We start from the raw sequence: 22,146 nt of genomic DNA, 5'->3' as shown, positions 1-22,146 counted from the left end.
TGTGCACAAGGCACAGGCCGCAATTTTCAAGATAATTTGATGATTTGATTTGACCAAGCATGTTTTTTTGGCATAGGGACGAAGCCTGTTGAAAATGGTTGAAATCGGTTCATCATTTCACCTAGCCCCCATACAACCGTACCTCCCGATTTGAACTTTTTATGTTATAATTACGTCAAATATTCTGCTATCTCTTTAAAAATTGGCACAAATAAGTTTTATATAAGTATAAATGATACTGCAGATTTTCGTAAAGATCGGCCTTTATTTGACCCTAGCCCCCATATCAACCCCCCTTCAAAAAATGGCGTAAACGTCTAAAATTGACTTGTAACCATTTGTATCGCAATGAGACTCAACAAAACTAACTGTTATTTAAAAAAATATATCCTTTTCCCAAATTAACCGAGGATCGGTCCATATTTAACCTATATAAAGCCTCATTTATTTTGGAATTATTGGTAATATTCAACATAAAACTTTTGTTACCAACACATATTTAGAGATAGGAACTTTTTCACAAACACATGCTAAGAGTTAGGTACTGCTGCGCCTCCCTAATGTGTTTATATACGTATTTGTAATATTCCAGAAAATTCATGAATTTTATATTAATGAAAAATTTATTATGAACTTACAAAAGAATATTTGAACTTACAAAAGAATATTTGAATAATTTAATTATATAATTAGCTACTAAAAATTTTTTGTTGAATATTAGAAAAAAATAAAAACCTTAAAATATTTGAACTGATTATTAATTATTATATAGGTGAATTTACACTTCTAATTAAAAAGAACAATACATTTAAAATGACGGAATAAATTCTCTGAAAGTACTGTTAGATGTTTTTTTAAATAAAAGTAACACTTTTTTCAACTACATATACATATATGTATGTAGGTATGTAAATGAGTTTGGAAGCAATATTTTACTTAGCAAATTTCCAAATTACAAAACATTGCATAGCACAGATTTCCAACTGCTTAAATTCTTAGAGCGACTAAATGAAATTATTAAAGAAAAAGAGATTACAACGACTTACTACACAAAATATACAAGTTTACATATACACTCTAATATCTGTTGCTTAAAATTTTGTGCAACTGAAAACATACAAAATATACGCGTTGTGTATTACAATCATGTAACTAACTACATATAAAACAAAGTTCGAAGTTTTTTATATTATGTTAAATGTGTAAATTTATACAACAAAAAAGGCATTCATGTTTACTGAATATAAACTCTTAAACACTATAAGTCAAATGTAATTATTTAAAACGTTTAAAACAATCTAATGTACATATAATCCAAAACATTACTTGTTTATATTAAATTGCTCCAAAAAAGAATGCCAGATATAAACTGTTTTGCCAAATAAAATGGGTAACAGTATGTCAGATAAAAATCGGGAATTTAAAATATCTTGTTTATTGTTAAAGATTTTTCGATATTACAATGGAATGTATATTTTTGAAAGTAGGTTACTTATCAATTGGTCATGGGAACACCTATAACATCATAGCGAAAAATGCGTTTTTCAAACTGACTGCTGTATGTGGAACAAACATCCCGTAGCTATATATTTCTTGTAACTTTCGATGTAAAAATGTAACCTCAACAACAATTTTCAAGATAATTTGATGTTATTTGCCACATAAGTATTTTGTAATGCTTTAACTTTAATAGAATACTTTTCAAATAGATTTTTTACTAAAGATACTTTTACAACCCAAAAAGGAATCAGAGAGAAGTATATTCTAAATTCCCAACATTCTTTTTTATGACACTCTAATGTATGTATGAAAATTTAAAAATTTATATTAACTAAGTATTTTTAAGTATGCATAAAATTGTAATTTTAAGATTGACAAATTTATTACTTTTAAAATCTTTATACTCTGGACGAGCATCAATATTACTAAGTTATTTTCATGGGGATTAGTCATGCTGTTGATAATATCCTTCAATACAAAATGTTAAAATGCCAAAAATATTAAAAAGTTGAACATTTGTTTTTTTCTCTAAAAATAATGGAAATTATATAATATAATGTCATTTTAGACAATTTAAAGTTTAGTAATTGTGAGTATTGTGAGTAAACAACGTATATACATATTTATTAATCAATAGTTTCTTCAATTTATTGTTCTTAAGATTAAATCTAAACCTTATCAGCCCAAAACCAAATATTGGTTATTGAGAATACGTGTTTTTAGCATATGAACACCCTGCAGTATATAGTGAGTCAGTGGGGTTACCCAACAAAAAATATCGATTTAGCATGCTTTGGGGGGTAATGATTGTATTTTCAATCACAAATACATTTGAAATAATTGCTACAATTTCTTCAAATGTTAAATGTAGTTTGGTCAATTAAAACTATTTGTAATTTTAATTGAAGTTCTGCAAATTAAAATTATTTGTAATTGCAATTGATTTTTTCCCAAAAACAATTACATTTAATTGAAAAATTTGGTATAACTTGTCATTGTGAATTTTGTTTCTTATATCTACATATAGGTAATTTGAAATTAGTGATGCCTAAACTACAGTTACAAGTAATTGTAATTTCCAAAAGCCGACCATATAATACCCTACACCTGTTATAAAAATTAAAATGTGATTCAGTTTTCATAATAAAACATTTAAGTTAAATTGTACCTTGCCTCAGATACACTTAAGTCATTTATTTTTGAATAAAACTGCGGACATTTAAGTCAAATTTTGAAGGGGGCTTTTAATAGCGTCTAAGGTCAAATGAGGCTCTATAATTATAGAGTTCATGAGGGTCATCAAGTTGAGTATAGAACTTGGTTTTGCAGCTTTTTGTGTACATACGAGAACATTAAACATAATTATGATTTTATGTATGGAGGCTAGGTAAAAAAAATGGACCGATGTTAGAAGATCATGTGCTAAATTTCATTGAATTATCTCGAAAATTAGGACCTGTAGTTTGATTACAAGTTTTACATGGACGGACATAACTAAATCGACTCAGAAAATGACCCTGAACCGATTGGTGTACTTTAAGGTATAGGACCACTATTGCAAGTTCAACAATTCGTTCTAATTGTTCATAAGAAGTGTATGCTGTGAATGCAAAATTTGAAAATTTTTTATTTAGTAAAAAATATTTATTTCCTAAACGCATCGATGTCGAGTATATTAGAGCATTCTAGCTCTAACAATTTCTGAATGTAAAAATCATATAGGTAGTGCCACGCCTTTTATTTCTAGTCCGCTTATTTTTTTTTTCTCAAATTAAAAAAAAGGAAATAAATACTTAATGTTACTTTATTAAAGATTTCGTCCAATGCCTAAAAGCTTTATAAAGGATAAAGGTGATATAAATAGTAAAAAGACTAGTTAGAGTAAAGTAATCCCACATCGTTTTTAAGTCATGCTTAATGGCATCTTTTGGACTTTGCACCTTCTTGTCATGCTTTGTACCTTCTTGTCATGTTTTTGTTTTCTTAATAATTACATACACATCTAATAGAAATTCTATTTCTTCAAATATTAAAGAAAATCAAGACTTTATGCGATATCTAATTAACTTAAAAATTTAGATTCATTTTGTGCAAAAATTTGTTTTATAAACCTACACAGAAAAAAATTAAATTCAAAATCAAACAACAAATTCATAAAACCAAGTATTTTTTACTGAAAACTAAAACACTTATACATTAAATGTTATAAACCGAGTAAGAATTATATCATTTTATTTTAGTACATTCAGAAACTTAATTAAATTTAAGCAAACGATTTCTGTGTACATAGAAAAAATATGCACAATTTTTTTCTTAACAATCGTTTGCCTAAATATAATTTCGATTTTTATAAATATTTTTGTTTGCGTTCATAACGAATTTGTTTAATTTTCTCACAGAAGGAAAATATTTTCTAACAAACACTTTATTGAACTAGATTTAATTTTCAGTAAATATTTTTAAAACATGTTAAAACATGTTTTGGTATGCACTAAAATAAATTCATATAATTCTTACTTGGTTTATAACATTTAACGTATAAGTGTTTTAGTTTTCACAGTACAAAATAAATATTGACCAAATTCAATAAATAATTTATATGTTTCAGATGAAATGGTTGCATAAATTTCAGTACAAATACAAATAACTTACGTTATTGTTTCAGTGAAATACATGTTTGGGAATATTTATCATTATTTTTCGTAAATAGTATATTATTTTAATAAGAAAAATCCAGAAATTTTTGCAATAAAGAATTTATGAATTTTAGTACTTGATTTTACAAATTTCGTGATAAACCTATTTTAGTAAAAAAATACTTGGCTTAAAGAATTTTTGGTGAGATTTTCAATTTTTTTTTTTCTGTGTAGGATAAATGTTTGTAAATAAGTAGTTTTATTTGCAATACATGCATTTTATTTTCTTCACGTTTATTATCCTTAATTTCTAAAAGTTTAAAAGAGTTTTATTTTTTGCAAAGATTAAATCTCTCTTTAGTTTATGTCTTTGACGAAATATTAAACAAAACAAAACTGAAAAAAGTAACTTGTAAAACTTACTCTATGACTTGCATCCGCAATCTGTTTTAAACCAACTGACAAATTTCTCAATTTGCCTGCGTTAAGGGACAAACGTGACAACAATGGTTTGGCCAAACCATTTCGTTGCGCTTCAGCAAGATCCTTTGCGTTGGCCTCCAATATATACTCTTCCCGGCTCACCAATAAATCAGCCAACGTGTTAACAGCACTGGCTCTTTGCTCTGGTGACAATGCTTGCAACTGACGGCTGCCAATGCGTGCTGCAATAACAAACCAAAAAATTCAAACAACAAACATACAGTTGTTTGTAGGAAAATACATATTCTTTAGGTGAAGAACACAAGGTATATAGAATATAAAAATATAAAAAATAGACATAAAAACAAGAGTTTATAACTTTTAGGGTTCTTCTACTCTATCATTTGTTATGGCTGGGAGCACAATATGCTGATTCTGCACTTAGGATTAGATGCACTGATAAACTTTCCAAAATGCAATCATTAACTATGAATCATAAATCGCATAAGACAAAAATGCGTATATTTGAAAAATTTACCTTAAATGTTCCAATGGTTTATAAACTCAATAAAAATTGATGTTATTTCCTATCCTATTCCAAATAGTTAAACATTTTTGAAAGTTCTTTTTAAAATATTTGTAAAACAAAAAAATATTTATTAATAAACAAGTTGTACATATTATTATATTTGGTTATGGCGAATCTTAAATACCCTTTTTCATAAAAAAGTTTACATCGAATATTTTTATTTAAATTTACATTTTATACATATTTTATAAAAAATCATTCTGAGAAACCTTTTCTGGATCGGACAATTATTTGTTTATTTTTAAGCTTTTTAAAATGTTTCATGTAATTTCTGTAAGTGATCATCGGTAGTGGAATTTTTAAGGAATTTATGACCATAGGCAGATCGAGAAGAAATTGCTCAATGATGTAGCTATAATTATGTAAACTAGAACTAGTAGTCCTAACCAGTTTATACTAACACGTACAATGTACATTTTAGAATTAAAATTTTGTTATTTAAAAGAAAGGGCCTACGGAAGGTTAATGGTTAGAGTTTTAGTCTTGTAGACCGGAAATAGTGGGTTCGATTCTCACCTGAGGCCGAATTTGATTGATGTATTACATCAAATGTCTCAGGAATTGTTTTGAAGTTGGCGGACGGCGAAACATCGATGGAACATCGTCAGGTAGGTTGTCAGGATTCTATATTTTGCTGAAATATTTGCATTGATTCTATAAGTAGGATTCTATAGTTTTGTTTATTTTATACGGTATGTACAAAGTATTATAACCTTCACTCTACCGTATATAGTTCATGTTGTAAAAACTGTAAAACTTGGTCTCAAATGTTCGACAATTTTAAAATTTTATCGATTTGTGTTATTGACAAATGAAACAATTTTAATTAAGTCACCCACAGTAAATTATTTTTATTTAATTTATAAGTCGTAATGCCAAACTTTATAATTTGTTTGAACAAGCAGGATTTACAACTTAATAGGTAGATTAATTAAAAAAATATATATGTAATGCGTAAGTTCGACTGTATGAAAATTTGTAAATTATTAATTAAAAAAATGTATATTCCTTTTTTATGGTAAGAATTAGCAAAAAAAATACAAAAAATCTAGTTTTAGCAAATTTAAAGCGAAATTTTACTTTTGCTCATAGGGGGTGACATGAAGAATTAAAATTCTTATTTAAGAAAATAGTAAAGTGGTTTACTGTACATTACAAGCATCAAAAGAGGACATTTTTCTAGTTAAACCTCACTTATTCACCCGAGAATAATTCAATTAAACTTCAAGTCACATCGTATAGAATGAAATACAACAAGTACATGCATCTAAATATAAATGAATATTTTAACAATATGCAAATACAAAGCCACACTCTTATAGTTTTTTCTACATGTGTACCAGACGTACATTTTATGTAAACTTAATGTGACCATTAGGTCCTTAACTCTTAAATAATACTCAAAAATATTGCAATTTTGAAATTACTATACAGAATAAGTATTTAAAGGTTAATTGATTTGATATATTGCGTCTTGGATGAACTTATTCTTCTTTTTATCATTTGCATTACTTTTAAGTTGTCTTGTAATTGCTGACATATATTCCGATAAGTTAAAGAAGATGGATGTATAAGAAATATATAAAGACAGAAAATCTATTGTTTAATAATGTATTGTTGTAAATCTATTTCTTATTTTTTTACCTAAAGTATTTGGTTGCGTTAAGTATTTCTGCGCAATGCAACAGTGTAAATAGCACAACATAGAAGATATTCGTTGTTCTATGAAATACAATACAAGAATTAACAACAGCAAAACACCAGAGACTTAATGGTCAATGGAAATTCAAACCAGAAACAACAACAACAACAATGAACGAACTGCAATTCAAAATACAGATACCAAACAATAACTGGAAAAAAACAAAGGACCCTCAGACAGAATATAAAAATGGACAAGTTTACACATAGTATCATCTATGCATTCTACAGCAATGTAACAGCATCAGTTTACTGTGCTCTCAACCTTAGCCCATCATCATGTCTTGGACATAAAACATTCCAGCCTTCTAGTAAGAATGTGAGGGAAAAAATCAAAACATAAAATGAGACTTGCACTTACCATTTTCCGCAAGTTCTTCCACAGGAGTGGTGTAGCCCTCCGTTGACTCTGTAAAGAATGTTCCAACTTTTCTACCGCCAATTATAGTTTTAATAGCCTTCTCTTGCATGCCATTACAAATTACAACACTAACACCACGATCTAGTGCCCAAGTAGCAGCCTTAACTTTTGAGTCCATACCACCAGTACCAACCTAAACAAAATAGAAAAATTACAAATTTGTACCATGAAAATACTAAAATGAAACTAAGATGAAAGTAAAAGAGTAATATTTATATGTAGGCTAATTGAAAATTAAACGAGTTATTTTAGTTTTATGACAACTATTTAAGTATTTAGTATTCTGAAGACAAAAATTTCCATTTAGCAGCAGTGAAGCTTTTCAAATCAACTTGTCTGTTTATTAAAGTAAAATTTTTGCCTGTCATTTGAAGACATATTTTACGTAAAGTAATGAAGAAAATAGTTAGGATTTTAGAAATTTTCTTAATACAATTAATTTACTCTAATCGTTAGGGTTCAGAATATTTAAAATTAGGTCAGATGTAACATAAGTAAAAATTGCCAAATGTAGGTGCCGACTTCTGTTACACATACATATACAACTGTAGGGAAATAAAACCCTAAACGGATAACACTACATGATAAAAGACAAAAACAAAAGATGCCCGTATCGGAATATTTGGGAAAATTTTCAATTTTAGGTGATCATTATCTCAGGCTAATATCTGCTTGCACTGCTTTTATTTACGACTATAGCTATACGTATAAGTGTTAATAATCTATTAATATTGTAAATATAAAGTATACGCCTACGTTAGAAAACCACTGGAAAGTTGAAAAATTCAAATTTTTTTGACGTTTTAAGCAATTTTTATCTTGAGTATGAAGTTTTTGATTTTAAATGTTCACACATGTCCTTTAAGACAAGAGCACTACAATTTCGCCCCAAAGAGTAAGAAATTTCGAATTGTTTGCAAAACATGAGACACGGGTTTTTTTTATCACGGATTGATGTCAGTATATGATTATATTTTTCGTGTTGCACTGTGTAATCAAATTTGTGTTGTAATCTAGAGAATTATCTTGTAATTTTCTTAACATTGTATTTTTTTACTTTAATCATATCAGAATCTGATCAGAATCTGACGTTTTAAAATATTTCGAATTTTTTTATTACATATTATAAAAGAAGTGCATTGATAAACTTCAAACAATGAATAATACTATTAAAAAAAATCCTTTTAGACACTTATTAATATTGCTACATAAGTTATTTGGAAATAGGTGTGAGTATTGTAAAAAAAACTTGTATAATACATATTGTATATAGAATAAAACTTTTAATGGTTTGAAGATTAGAGTGATACCATATCTGTAGACCAAAAAATGGATTAAAAATTCAATGTCTTTGATGAAAAATGTTTTGATATGAAATTTTTTTCTAAATAAAGTATTATATATAGAGCATAGGTTAAATTACGATGTGATTTACAAAACAATTTAGGAGGATTTTTGGATTACATATAAAACGTAATTATGTCTAATTTAAAAAAAAATAGTTGTCAAACTAGTTTAAACTGTAAAATTTAATTTATTGCAACTTTTGTAAAAAACGGATAAAATTATAATAAAATTAAATAAAATTATAATTATAATGTTTATTCTTTTTAATGAAATATTCAATTATTTTAATAATTAACTTAATAGAAAATGAAGGAAATTATACTAATATGATGTTTCTGTATAACGTGTGAGTAGTTTGAGTTAAATGTTTACCTTTTTTTGTTATAATAACAAAATACAAGCAAAATTTGTGCTCAAACTACTCGATAGGTATCTAGAAACAGCACATAAATATGTACATACATATATTGAAAATATTTAAAATTCGTTAAGAGTTTTGACGTTTTTAATTTTTTCTCGGTTTGGCTCTCGTTTTCTGCCTAAAATTTAGAACCGAGTATATGTACAATTGAAGAAAAACAAGAGCCATCTTAATTTTAAGAAAATTTTGTTTGTAAACTTTTATTCAATGTATCGCTGAAACTATATTCGTAAATATTCATTAGGGTGTTTGTTTTTCAGTTTTTAAGTTTTATTAAAAATCTTCAATTAAAGCCCAAGGCTTTTTAACATAACAACAATATTCTAAAATTGAAAAAGTATGAATGTATAGTCGGGCATGGCCGGACGTATGATACCCTACACCAGTCAATATGTTAAAAATGAAGATTATTTTAATTACTCCCCACAATAGTGGTATAGAGTATATAAAAATAATATATATTAGAAATTTGTGTGTATTTCATAATATTACTTGTGTCTTCATCTGAATATTCCTTCTATAAACACTATAATTCAAAATTTTAATTATTTTTTTTTAATTTGACAAAATTTATACACTTTTTAAATAAACAAATTAAAAATATTTTAAGCATATTAACGATTTCATTATATCAAATATATGTATAAAATCAACTTTAAAATGTAGGAATCCAGCAAGAACAGGGTTATGAATTGCAATTACCGGTTGCATTATTTAAAAGGAGTTTAGTAATGACTTACAATGTAAGTACTTACTTTTTAACAAGTTGTTTTCAAACACTGCTTTTAACACAAACATTAAAAAATAATTTTATTGGTAAAACGTATCCTCGTTGAAAATTTTTCCCACAGTAGTAAAATAACTTATTTGCTTCTCTATTTCCACACAACCGTAGTGAGCATGCTAAGTAATTAACTCCAATATTAAACCTGTGTAAAAATAATGACTTAAAATTCTATTGTGTATGTAAATTTTAACATTTTAACGCCTTACTTTTCAAAGTAAGTTTTTGTTGGGTAGTTACTCATATTTATACAAACAAAGGTTGTAAATGGAATAAATATTTCAATATAAAAAGTTATACAAAAGTGCTGTGTCCAAAGGTGTTCCAGTAACATGTAGAAGTACGTACGACGTGTAAAACTTTATATGTTTCTCAAGCATTTATTATACAAAGTTTAATGTAAAATAATACATGTCACGCCGAATGAACACTTTTATTAAGATATCTACATATACATACATATGTATATAAATATAGATAGGTATATGTTTGCTGGTGATTCTGTGAAATGTTTAAATATAAAACATTTTTAAAGTGGTTTATAAAAAACACAATTGTTGGTCAACAATGATGGTGTTGTACGATTGAATTTATTTCAAAATGTTAAAACATTTTATTTCCACAAACTGCCTTAAGCAATTATAACAAAACTTTGCGTTTATTTAATTTAAAAAATTGATTACAAAAATGATTTTTAAACATATTTAATGGAATTTATTCAAGTAATTTAATAAGTCGACTGTTTAAGTAGAATGGACGCAAAGCTTATCGGTCGATAGAACTTAGGGTACGTTCAGACCTATCAAATATTTGACAAAAGAGACGTAACCACTAATTTTTGTAAATTTTTTTCTGATTCTGCATGTTTTTTTGTAATTGCAGATATTGTCGAAACAAATAACAAATATGTTCTGAACTGATCTTGTTAAAGTTATATGTTTGTGCAAATAAATATATATTTAGAGGAAATCAAAATGTAGATTTTTTAGGGGTAACGTCATTTTCGTCAAATATTTGATAGGTGTGAACGTAGCTTTAGGTGTCGCATATCTAGGTTCATACAAACTACGTTTGAACTTAAGTTAAGTAACCCTACGAAATTGAATTTATAAATCATTTGTAAAATAAATAAATTTGTTGTAGACTGGTCTAAATATCTTTCTCAATATATTAATTCATAAACTTTAAAACGCATCAGATATGTAGATGGCACTAGAGAAACAAATAGGAAATTATAAGTAACATTTAAAAATAAACCTAGATTTGAACAATACTTTAAAAGTACATGAAAACGTTTATTCTGTATTATTTTATAATTTATTTCTACATGAGTCATATAAATACATACATATTTTCCACCATTTAACTAAACGTTAATAACTCTAGTAGCAATATTTGGTGTTTATTAAAGCGTAAAAGAGTCTTTAAAGGTCGTTGTAGACTTAGAATTACATTAAGTAACTAATTTGTTCAAAAGTTCCAATTGTGAACATAAATCTTCATAGAAATCTCGACAAGATTTTTTCTTTCTAAGTCTTTCTCAATTTATTCATTTTATTACTGTTGTTGTTTTTTATTTCTTTATTTTACGAGAAGGGCAACTGCCGTTGACCGCAATAAAATTATTGTAAATTTTTCATTTTTGTTGTGTCAAAATTTAAGGACCTAAACAACAACAATTTTATAATATAAACCAAAATAGTCGGATGATTGCGTTATTAAATTTTTTTCTAACATAATTATAATCTGTTGCCATAAATACTGTGAAGATTTTATTATGTGAATTTAATAAGGATGACATCTTTTGTGGTTCAATTTAAATAATAAAACACAAACAATATGATTTTAATATACTTAGTCCAATATTGACAATGTTACTTATTTAAATTTGCTTAAATGGTATTTTTACGCACTTTTAGAGTTTTTTGTTGAAATGACATAAGAAAATTTATATAAGTTGAATAAGTAACCTTAAAATCAATCAATGTCTGATCACGTTGTTTTTATTTGTTAGTCAAATGTGACTTTTAAGTTTTACAATATTTAAAATTAAACAAGTAAAAATTATTCTTCAGCATGACCAATAATTTAATAATTTATATCAGAATAAGAAGTATTAGTGTAGAATACACTATAGATTTTATTATTAATTTCGATTGACATCGGTTTATGACTTCACCCAGCCCACATAGAAATTTTCAATAGGAATTGTTCTTTTATTCTTGTTTTAAAAATCAATTTAATATTTGTTCAGAAACTTTGAAGAAGAATATATAAAAACAGAATAAAATGTTTGTACCATGCTTAAATAGAATTAACTAAAATTACTTTTTACCTATTTACGACTGCAACTAGATTGAATAATAAAAAAAACTTTATTGAATTTTACTTTAATAAAACAAATACAGACTGAAGACATTTTTACTTTAACAGATGCATATGAATGTACATTAAGGTAGTTAGTTTCTTTTGAATTAAGAAAAAAGTTAACTATTGCTGATAGCAGAGTTGACAAAATTTGTGCATTTGTACTTTTTTTTGGTACATCAATGATCGATTTTGTACAATTTGCAGATATATTATCTTTTTGAAAGATTAACACAAATTTCAATAAACTACAGACTTCGGTCAAAAGATAATATTGTAAAGGATCCTGGAAGGGATTATAGTTAGACAATATTTAGCATAAAAAGTAGTTTTTAGGACTAGTCTTTGAACTAATATGTGGATTATTTAAATAGATTAGACAATACACTAATCTATTGCCATGTCTAAAACCAATTTTAAAATGCTTTTAACTAGTCGTTAAAAGTATTTATAGCGATTATTCTATGAAAAAGTATAGATTAATATCTAGTTATAGAATAGTATTTCGTCTATTCTGTGGAATAGCTTATTGCCTGATCATTGGACTAGATTATTAAAAAGTGAAATTACTTAATGATACAAATATTGATTAGTTTACTAACTGGAGAAGTCGGTTTGAAATGTTTTTATTTTACATAGATATACATAAATTTGAAAAAATATAGATTTGACACAATCGAATTCAAATTCAAGTACACTTTTAAGTACTTTTTTGTACAATTTGAAAATTCCATGTGACTGATTATTTTGAAATATGTGTCTAATATATGTAGACATTTATTAGTATATTTATTAATTGAAAAGTTATAAAGGGCCAAAAAAAATTATATCCTTTCTCAACTCCTAAGTGGATCTGACATCAGCTCTAAAAATAATCATAATTCTAGAAATTGCCGTGCATATAGATATGTACATAGATAAAAAATGTTAAATAAAACAATATATTTTGCACCCTAATATACACATATTTATATTCTTATATACATCTAGATTTTATTTGTATATGTATATTCGGTAAAAGTGGCATGTGGCAAATTCTACGCGACTGACTCATTTATTTAATAAACTACTGCACAGAGACAAATTTTAAACATAGAATTTTGTAATCAACAAGAAACCGTGCAGCAGGAATAAATATGAAGAAAAGGTTAACGGACAGACATAGGAAACAAAAAGGAATCTCTATAGTACGGCTAAAGTTTTAGCTATTAAACTTCTTTGATTATATAAATGTTAAAATGTTTGCTTACCTTAGATTTTTTGCCAAACTCGATAAGACGACTGTCGTTAGATGTGTACGTGTGCATTAATTTGGCGCCATCTTCCCACGGTGGCTTATTGTAAATACCATCGACATCCGACATCAAAATGAGCAAATCCGCTTGCACTTCTGCAGCCAACATGGCAGACAAACTATCGTTATCTTTAATAGCGATTCCCTAAGTACATGAAACGGTAGAAAGAAAAAAGCACGTAAAATAAATTGAAATTAAACTTATACATATGTACGATTGCAAGATACAAACACTAAAAGAATATATTCATGTAATTATACATAGAAGGTTAAAGGATAAAACCATTTAACTAACTTTTTTACATGAGATTATGAATAGTTTGAATTCATCTTAAGAAGATAAGACAATTTTATAAGATTTTATACAGATTTCGAAATTTTTTTGCCATACTGTACATAAATCCATATGTACATATGCATACATAGATTGCCAATAAACCAACACTTAACCAAGTTTTGTAAACAAGTTGTAACATCCACTTAAACGTCTACGTGGCAAACAGACAACTTCTTTATTCAACATACCTTTTTAGAACCCGCTGGAAGATCATCATCTACAATGAACATTGGTGGTGAGACTGCATCGTTAGTATTTATAATTGGTACAATGTTAAGACTAATTAATTCGGATAGAGTACAAAACAAATTGTTACGTGTTTCCTCATTGTAAAAATCTGGTTTCGTAACAAGAACCTGAAAAGAACGATAAAAGATGACAAATAAATAACGTAACAACGACATCATCAATGTATAAGATACTATAAAACATAAAAAAGTAAACGCAACAAATATTGAATAATTGAATAGTGTTGTTATTGAATATTGTATTTGACATTCATGTTTTTGTATCCATCCCTTTAAGTATTTTGTTTTATTACCTGTGCTATTTTAACGCCATACTGTGCAAACATTGCATCATACAATGACATTAGACCAGATTGTCCTACAGCAGCTGCTGCTCTCGGATCCAATAGAAATCCATCTTCCTATGAATATTAAAATTGATTTATTTATGTTTTCGTTCATACCCTTAAATTGGTATATTAGTATGTATGCATGTGACGGTGATATCGTAAACATATGTACATTAGACCACCTTACAATTTTACATGTTCAATAAATTTCTGAGTAAAAAAAGAAAATTCTCAACTTAATTCATAATTGTTCTATTTTTCACTTTCAGCTTTTTTAAGTCTTAATAGGTACTTATTGAAAACGTTAAATACATTTTTTGTCCTTTTGAAAATGTGTTTTAAAATATGAACCAATCTAATATTACATGAGAATGCTTTTGTGTTTTCTATTACCGCTTTCGAATGATCCTTAGGCGAAAGTGTCTCCCTCATCGATAATGACATTAGCAATTCCTGTGCCAGCTTTTGCTTACCGAATGCCACTGCACCGCTGGTAACCATCATTACTTCACGACCTTCTAAATGACATTCTGCCACCTGTGAAAATAGTTATATTTATATTGTGATTAGATAAAATTTATTTTTTTGTTTTTTTGGTTCTATAAACATGGTTAGTAAAAGTAATTAACGTAAACATTGTAATTTTGTGCTAAATAATAATACGTTTAGTATGAACAAAAATCATCTTTTGTTTTAAAATCATGTTCATCGATTTTGGTAACATTTTTAAAATTTAGTTAACATTTAATGGTAATAACATTCCCCTTTTTTACTATTTGTACATCGTACTATTAAATTGAACTCCATAGATTGCCTATATCTAATAAGCACTTTATCTCATAAACAAGTGACAACTTTAAATAAAATAAAATTATGATAACATTTTTTTTATTGTAGGACCTAGATCTCTCCTTATAAAAAACAACAACCAAACATTTAAAGTGTTAAAGTTATATATAATCAACCATATTTTTTAGGAAAGGTTAGGTCTCACAGGCTGCCATTTTATCAAAGTGTACAAACTTTTGTTTATGTTAACGTTATGGCTGTACCGGTATCTGGTAACTATTCACCTTGAGACTTCAACTCAAAGGCCAAAAATAGCTCTCAAGATCATAAACTCATGCATATTAAATTATGGCCATAGTGAGAATCCTGGGAAAATTAAACTTGTATTTTGTTCTGACGAATACATGATTTCATAATTTTCGTTTCCTCTTTTTAATGGAAAATTTATAACGCTTTAATCTAATGTACGAATATACATTCACAATATACTAAGGCCATTTAATTTTAAATGATTATGCGGTTATCTTCTTGTAACTTGTAATTGAAAAAAAAACTCAAACAGAAAGCCTCTAGTAAAAGTTATGGGATCATCCATGCATCTCATAACTGAGAAAAACATTCAATAAGTCGTTGATTTTTTTATTTAACTGACTACCGCTGAATTTTTTTGTCAGTTGTCTGGAAGTTTACCGACAAGTGAAACTTTCGTCATGCAAAGATTGTAGAACTCCTTTCAAACAATCTTTTAAAAGTAATTTCCGGTATTGCATATATTTGAAGTCCTGTGAGTAATGCAATGTAGAAACTAAATAAAAAGAGCAACCAATTAACTAATATATTGTCAGATATTCGATAGTATAGAGAACTAGACTATATACTGATACTCAAGCTGTCATTAAATCCGTGGTGTATACTCTACACTCGTCGGACAGCACCATAGAGTGGCCTTGTATTGATGCAAACAAAACTTGCTATATATTCTGTCTCGATCACTGCAAATTTAAAAATCTTGCAAATCGCGTGAATCTTCCCTATAATAACTTTGCCTCATATTCTGACTAATTGTCAGGTCATTAGAACAATTCATCACCATACTTTAACGTCCACTTACTTTTATGATATAACTCATCTGTCAAGAGTTCAAATATATTCTTTAATTTGTCCAATTAGGTGTGAATTCAATATTCTATTTATGTTGTTTCTTTTTTCACTAATTCACTTACCGGCAATACAATGCGACCTTGTGGAGAAGTAAAGTATTTCACTCCTTCACTTCACTAGTTGCATACTACGTTATCAAAGATCATGTAAAACAGTGTTTGGCTATATGCCTACATATCTTATTTATTTATTGTGAATCTACTGTAACTTAATTTAAAAATGACCTTCCGTTTCTTGATTATGTTAACAAATTAGTTGAACAAAAATTTGATTTTTATTATTTCTCTGGTTTTGAGTGTTAATTTTTTAGGTCAGAGTTAAATTTACTTTTACTTTCTTACTTGTTTTTAAGTTTTACCCTGTTCACTTTCAATGAACGAATATAAATTCTACGAACACCAAAACAATACTTTTTGTTATAATAACAAGAACGAAAAGTCGTTATTAATGAATAAAAAAGTTTTCTAAACACAGCTTCTTTTTGCTACTAACAAAAATAATTGCATAGATAATTATGTTAAATTACCGACAAGCAATAAAAATAAAACACCTAATGAATTCTTAAATACACTTCATAAATTTGTCTCACTCTGGCGATTACATCTAGTGCAAACATATTGCTGCGTATAAACGATAACATTCTACTACTACAACTAACCTGCTCAACAATGGAGGCCAGACGACCAAGGGCAAGGCCATGATTATCTTCTCGTGTGATAACGGCACTGCCCAGCTTCACAACCAAACGGCGAGCATATTTCAACTGACTTCTCTCAGAGAATGTGGCTTGTTTGCGTTCTAAACTGAGACGTTTTTCAGGTGGCGTAATCTGGAAGAAAACATAAACAAATTATGAAAAAATAAAACAAACAAATACACATTTATTATAGCTTAATTTAATGGAATAATCATAAGTACTTGTTCATAATGGTAGATATTCCTATGGATGAAGTTATAAATATCAAGTATTTTAAATCTATTTTATATTTTGCTTTAATATTCTGTACGTATGTATATATTTGAGCTTAAAATGGACATGACAAAGCAACCATTCTATGAAACGAATTTTCATCTGTGGCTAAGAAGAGCAACCATGCCAATATACATTCATACATACATACATACATACATACATACATACATACATACATACATACATACATACATACATACATACATACATACATAAATATAATATTTACATTGTAAAATGGTTTTTAATGCTGTATTTCACTTCATTTTAATGACTGTGTGGTTAAGTTGAGTGGAAACAACGACCAACATTTACACACTCTAACACCTGGACTCATGAACAGAAACACTTTAAAAGAACCACAAAAATAAATCCGTACTAGAGCAAATATTTAAAATGTGTATTAAAATTTAAAAAAAAGAAAAAGGAAAAACATAATGACAATGGTTTAACGCATATTTATTACCTTGAATAATGAAAAGTTTCTAATAGCAAAGCTGAGGATTAAAAGATTTTGGGCAACAGTAACAATCACGTAATTGCAAAGAATATTTAAGTAAAATCTTTTTGCGTTTCACAAACACAAATTTAATTAAAACTAAACTATAACTGTTGTTGTGTTTGGAGTAAAAATTTACAAATAGCTCCCTATTTTCCCAATTTTTTTATTTTTGTTAATTAACAACAAACGTTTAATCGAAAAAAATGTTCAATATAATTAAGTAAGCTTGAATAAATAGCTATCTAAAGGCCTTTGTATAATTTTTGCTAGGATGAATAGGTGAAAAGTCACATTAATTAAAAACAAGTATGAATGTATAGTCGGACATTGTCCACTATATGATACCCTACACTAGTTTGTTAAAAAATGAATAATTTTAAAAAATTAAGCATTTAATTTGTTCTTTAACCGATTGTGTAATATTTTTACGTATTATTGACAAAGAAAAGAGATTTACTACAAGAGGGCTTATAGGGGAGTAAGGGTAAATATAGACCTATCCTTATAAATATTGATAGAGGAATTCACGTATACCTTAAAGTTATTTATGTAGATTTTAATCGTTTTATTAGAATTTATAAGTGAATTTTGACCTTCAAGACATTTTCTAAAGGGGAGTTTGTATGGGGTTAGGGTCAAATGAGGCCCAATCACTATAAAAATTAGTAGTGTCATTTATCGTTAAAAAAACTAAGCTTTGCAGATTTTGTTGACATAATAGAACATTTAACGTAATTATCAGCCTAAAGTCCCGATTCGGGGGGTACGGTTGTATGGGGGCTAGGCGAAATAATGGACCGATTTCAAACATAGCGTTCGTCCTTGAATCAAGAGAAGAGTATGTGCCAAATTTCATAAAATTATCTTGAAAATTACGACCTGTAGCGTGCGCACAAGGTATACATAGACACACAGACAGACTGACATAGCTAAATCGACTCAGAAAGTGATTCAGAGCCGATTGGTATACTTTAAGGTAAGGTATAGAACCAATATATTTGGATGTTACAAACAACAGCACAAACGCATAATACCCTCCCCACTATAGTGGTGTAGGATATAAAAACCCTGTATAACTAACTTTGCCCCCTCCAATTACGACAGTTCTTGACTGATATAGTATTTTTTTCAATTGGAACACAAACAAAAAATATTACTTTATATACCAGAAGTATCCTAACTTACAGACTTCGGAACATTGGGTTCATGAGCCGGACTAGCTGTTTAGCAACTACTGATTTATTTCTCACTTTTATGGGTCCATAATATGTTTTGCAAAAAGTAAATGAATGACAATAAAGTTTGTCAAACATGGCTATTTTTATATACACATGCTAAATCAGAGAAATTGCAGAGACAAAGATAACATTGAATCAGTTATAAATTATTTAAAAAATCGTCTGCAAAATATAAATAAAATTGGTCAGCATTTTGGATCCTTTTAATACACTCTACAGCACTTTAGTGGAAAGGATATATTTCCTTTGTGCTGATAATTGTAACGCACTATAATATTTGTCATATACCTACCATAAAATGCACCAAGCATTTTCTGGGTCGATTTATCATAAGAAGATAATTCAATGAAATTTGGAATTGAAAATGGGTAACATCGATCAGTTATTTCAACTAGCCCTTATACAACTGAACTGAACCTAGCCCCATACAACCTTGCAATTTTTGAGATAATTCAACGGAATTTAGCACATGTGGTACAAGAAACGAAACGAAAATGATTAACATCGGTCCATTATTCAGTATATACTCGTATCTAGACAAAAAGCTGCAAAACCAAGTTCTATCCTAGCCCCTATAAAAGCCCCCTTTAAAATTAGACTTATATGTCCACAATAGTATCCAACAATAAATAGCTTAAGCATATCTGAGGAAGGAGGACCATACCCTACTTTTTTTAAGATTTTTTTCACAGCCCTATGAAAAAAAGTCTGCCTCCCACCATATGTAAAGTTAATGTTTTAAATTTTCAGGGATAATAGATAATCTGTATACGAAAACAAAATTTGATAATGCGATAAGATCGATTACTCAGTTATTCGCTATTGGCAGATGTGTCCCTAAGGCGTATGATCCCCTTTCTAACCTACAATTCAACATATTTAAATGCTTAATTATGAAAACTTAAATATGGTCGGCCTCGCCCGACTATAATTTCTTACTTGTTTGAAAATAGTTTAAAGCACGTAAAAATACTATTTTATACATATACTTATGATATTCGGCATCAATAAGTTTTGTATGAGTTTAAGTCTATCTACTAAATGCTAAAATTTTTGAACTAACGGATTACAAGTCCATAAATCTGCATTACGAGACATATTTAATGTTGATTATATAAAATTCGTTACACTCATATACAATTTATTTTATTGATTTTTACAGTAAATTTGTAAATTTATTTAACGTTTATAAAGCAAATGTTGACCTATAAAATATTATTAAATTATTTTTTAAAAATTAAACCATAAATACATACAAGCATACATACAAATACAAATTTTAACATTTTAATTAAATTTACTGCAATTGACTTGATCTCTTTAAAAAGTATATAATTGAGTGCTTTCAAAACAATATTCACTAGTAAACATATAAATTTTGAAACGTTTTTGGTTAATAATAAAAATATTATTTTTAATCATGATTATATGTTTTTAGTCTAATACATTTTTTAAATTAATTTGTAACACAAATAAACATTGTCTAATAACAATAGCCAGCTATTAAAATACAATTTATAATAAAAAATGTAAATAATTTTAATTTATTTTATGAAAACATAGACTGTGTTTATCTATGGCTATTAAATTTGAATTGAAAATAATTCATAATAAAATTTATGATTATTGCAGACAGATAGACAGACAACAAAATAATAAATGCCTGAAGGTTATTTAAATATCGCAATGCCACACTTAAGTGCTTTGTAAAGAAACACTAACTAAGAGGGTTAATGTGGAATAAACGAATATTAGAGTTTGAATTATGCTTTAGATAATTAAAACACATTAATGATGAAAAACCATTAAAGTACCATTCATTTAGTATTAAGTTCTTATCAAAATCATTTTTGTTTATAATTTATAATCGCTTTTTGTGCAAGTGTAATAAAAACTTTTAAATTATGACATGATTTATTACATAATTATTAAATATGTAAAATTAAGTGTTACGGCCAGTATTGCAGGAAGTACGATGAAATGAAATTTGTTTATAAATCTTAGATAAATTTAAATTTTCCTAAAAGATACAAAAATATCCATATATACATATCCATTTCCAATTAAATTATTTCATCCGTCCTACATGGACTAGTATATAAATTTATTAATATTAAAAAATATTGTCTAAAATTTAACATGAGAATCCAAAGAAAAATGTTTGAATCTATAAATGCTCATCCATTATATTACATATTATAATTGGTAACTGTATAACATATATTTTCTTAACTTTTTGCATATGCATTATATAACATTTGTATGAATTCCTTTGATAAATAAATTTCAATTGATTTGTTATGGTGACAAATTATAAAAACCCAATTCAAAAATCAATGGATTGAAATTCACTAAAAGGGGCAACGAATACATATTAATAAATCTAACAAATAATACTTGTGATATATGTTGTTATTTATAGTACAATATAAATACTATTGAAAACTTGTGTACGTCGTTTTATTATAGAAAAAATATATTCGTAAGTAATTGATGAGAAAAAAGTCAACAACTTCTTTCGAATTTATTTTTGATGAAATAAATCAGAATTTTATTCTTGTGTGTGTACAATGTGTCGAATGATAATCAATGATTTCTTATGGTAACGCGTATACGACATGTGGTACTAAATTTACGAACAAAACCTATAACGTTTATAATATAACAACTGATTGGAAATTAGTCGTTGTTTATGACAATGGAATAAAAAAATAATACAGAATTGCTACTAATGTAGTTGTTATTAATTTATTGTAATATATAACATATCAATCGTCTTAGAATTGTTGGCTAGACATAACTCCTGAAATTTGGAGATATTTTGGATGTTAAAATAATTTTTATAATGTAAAAATACGACTTGTTTACCTGCAAACTAATTAAATCTTATTAATTAGGTTGCATTTTTTATGATTTTTATTTCAACGAGAAAATTAGTTAACAAAATACTACAATTAACCCAAGACAAGTTTGTCTTAAGCAGTCTTTATAATACTAATACTTTAATTAAAGAAAAAAAATTCCATAAATATTGTAAATATCCCAGCAAAAACTTAATAACGAATTATAATTTAACCACTTACGTA

General features: G+C 27.5%; 1 protein-coding gene across 1 annotated transcript in view; it reads right to left on the bottom strand.

Annotated features, from left to right (window-relative positions):
* The window catches only part of LOC111675868 (delta-1-pyrroline-5-carboxylate synthase), a 46,666-nt gene that overhangs the window by 10,958 nt on the left and 13,562 nt on the right, over positions 1 to 22,146 (bottom strand). The window contains exons 2-8 of the mRNA XM_023436723.2: positions 17,006 to 17,176; positions 14,791 to 14,934; positions 14,362 to 14,469; positions 14,009 to 14,176; positions 13,440 to 13,628; positions 7,211 to 7,403; positions 4,560 to 4,801 (exon numbers count right to left, since the gene is read on the bottom strand). Of these exons, the coding sequence (XP_023292491.2) occupies positions 4,560 to 4,801; positions 7,211 to 7,403; positions 13,440 to 13,628; positions 14,009 to 14,176; positions 14,362 to 14,469; positions 14,791 to 14,934; positions 17,006 to 17,176 (1,215 nt within the window). The remainder of the gene's footprint in view (positions 1 to 4,559; positions 4,802 to 7,210; positions 7,404 to 13,439; positions 13,629 to 14,008; positions 14,177 to 14,361; positions 14,470 to 14,790; positions 14,935 to 17,005; positions 17,177 to 22,146) is intronic.

The sequence above is a fragment of the Lucilia cuprina genome, chromosome 5 (assembly GCF_022045245.1).
Source record: "Lucilia cuprina isolate Lc7/37 chromosome 5, ASM2204524v1, whole genome shotgun sequence".
Lineage (NCBI taxonomy): Eukaryota > Metazoa > Arthropoda > Insecta > Diptera > Calliphoridae > Lucilia > Lucilia cuprina.
This window is presented reverse-complemented; position numbering and strand designations above follow the sequence as displayed.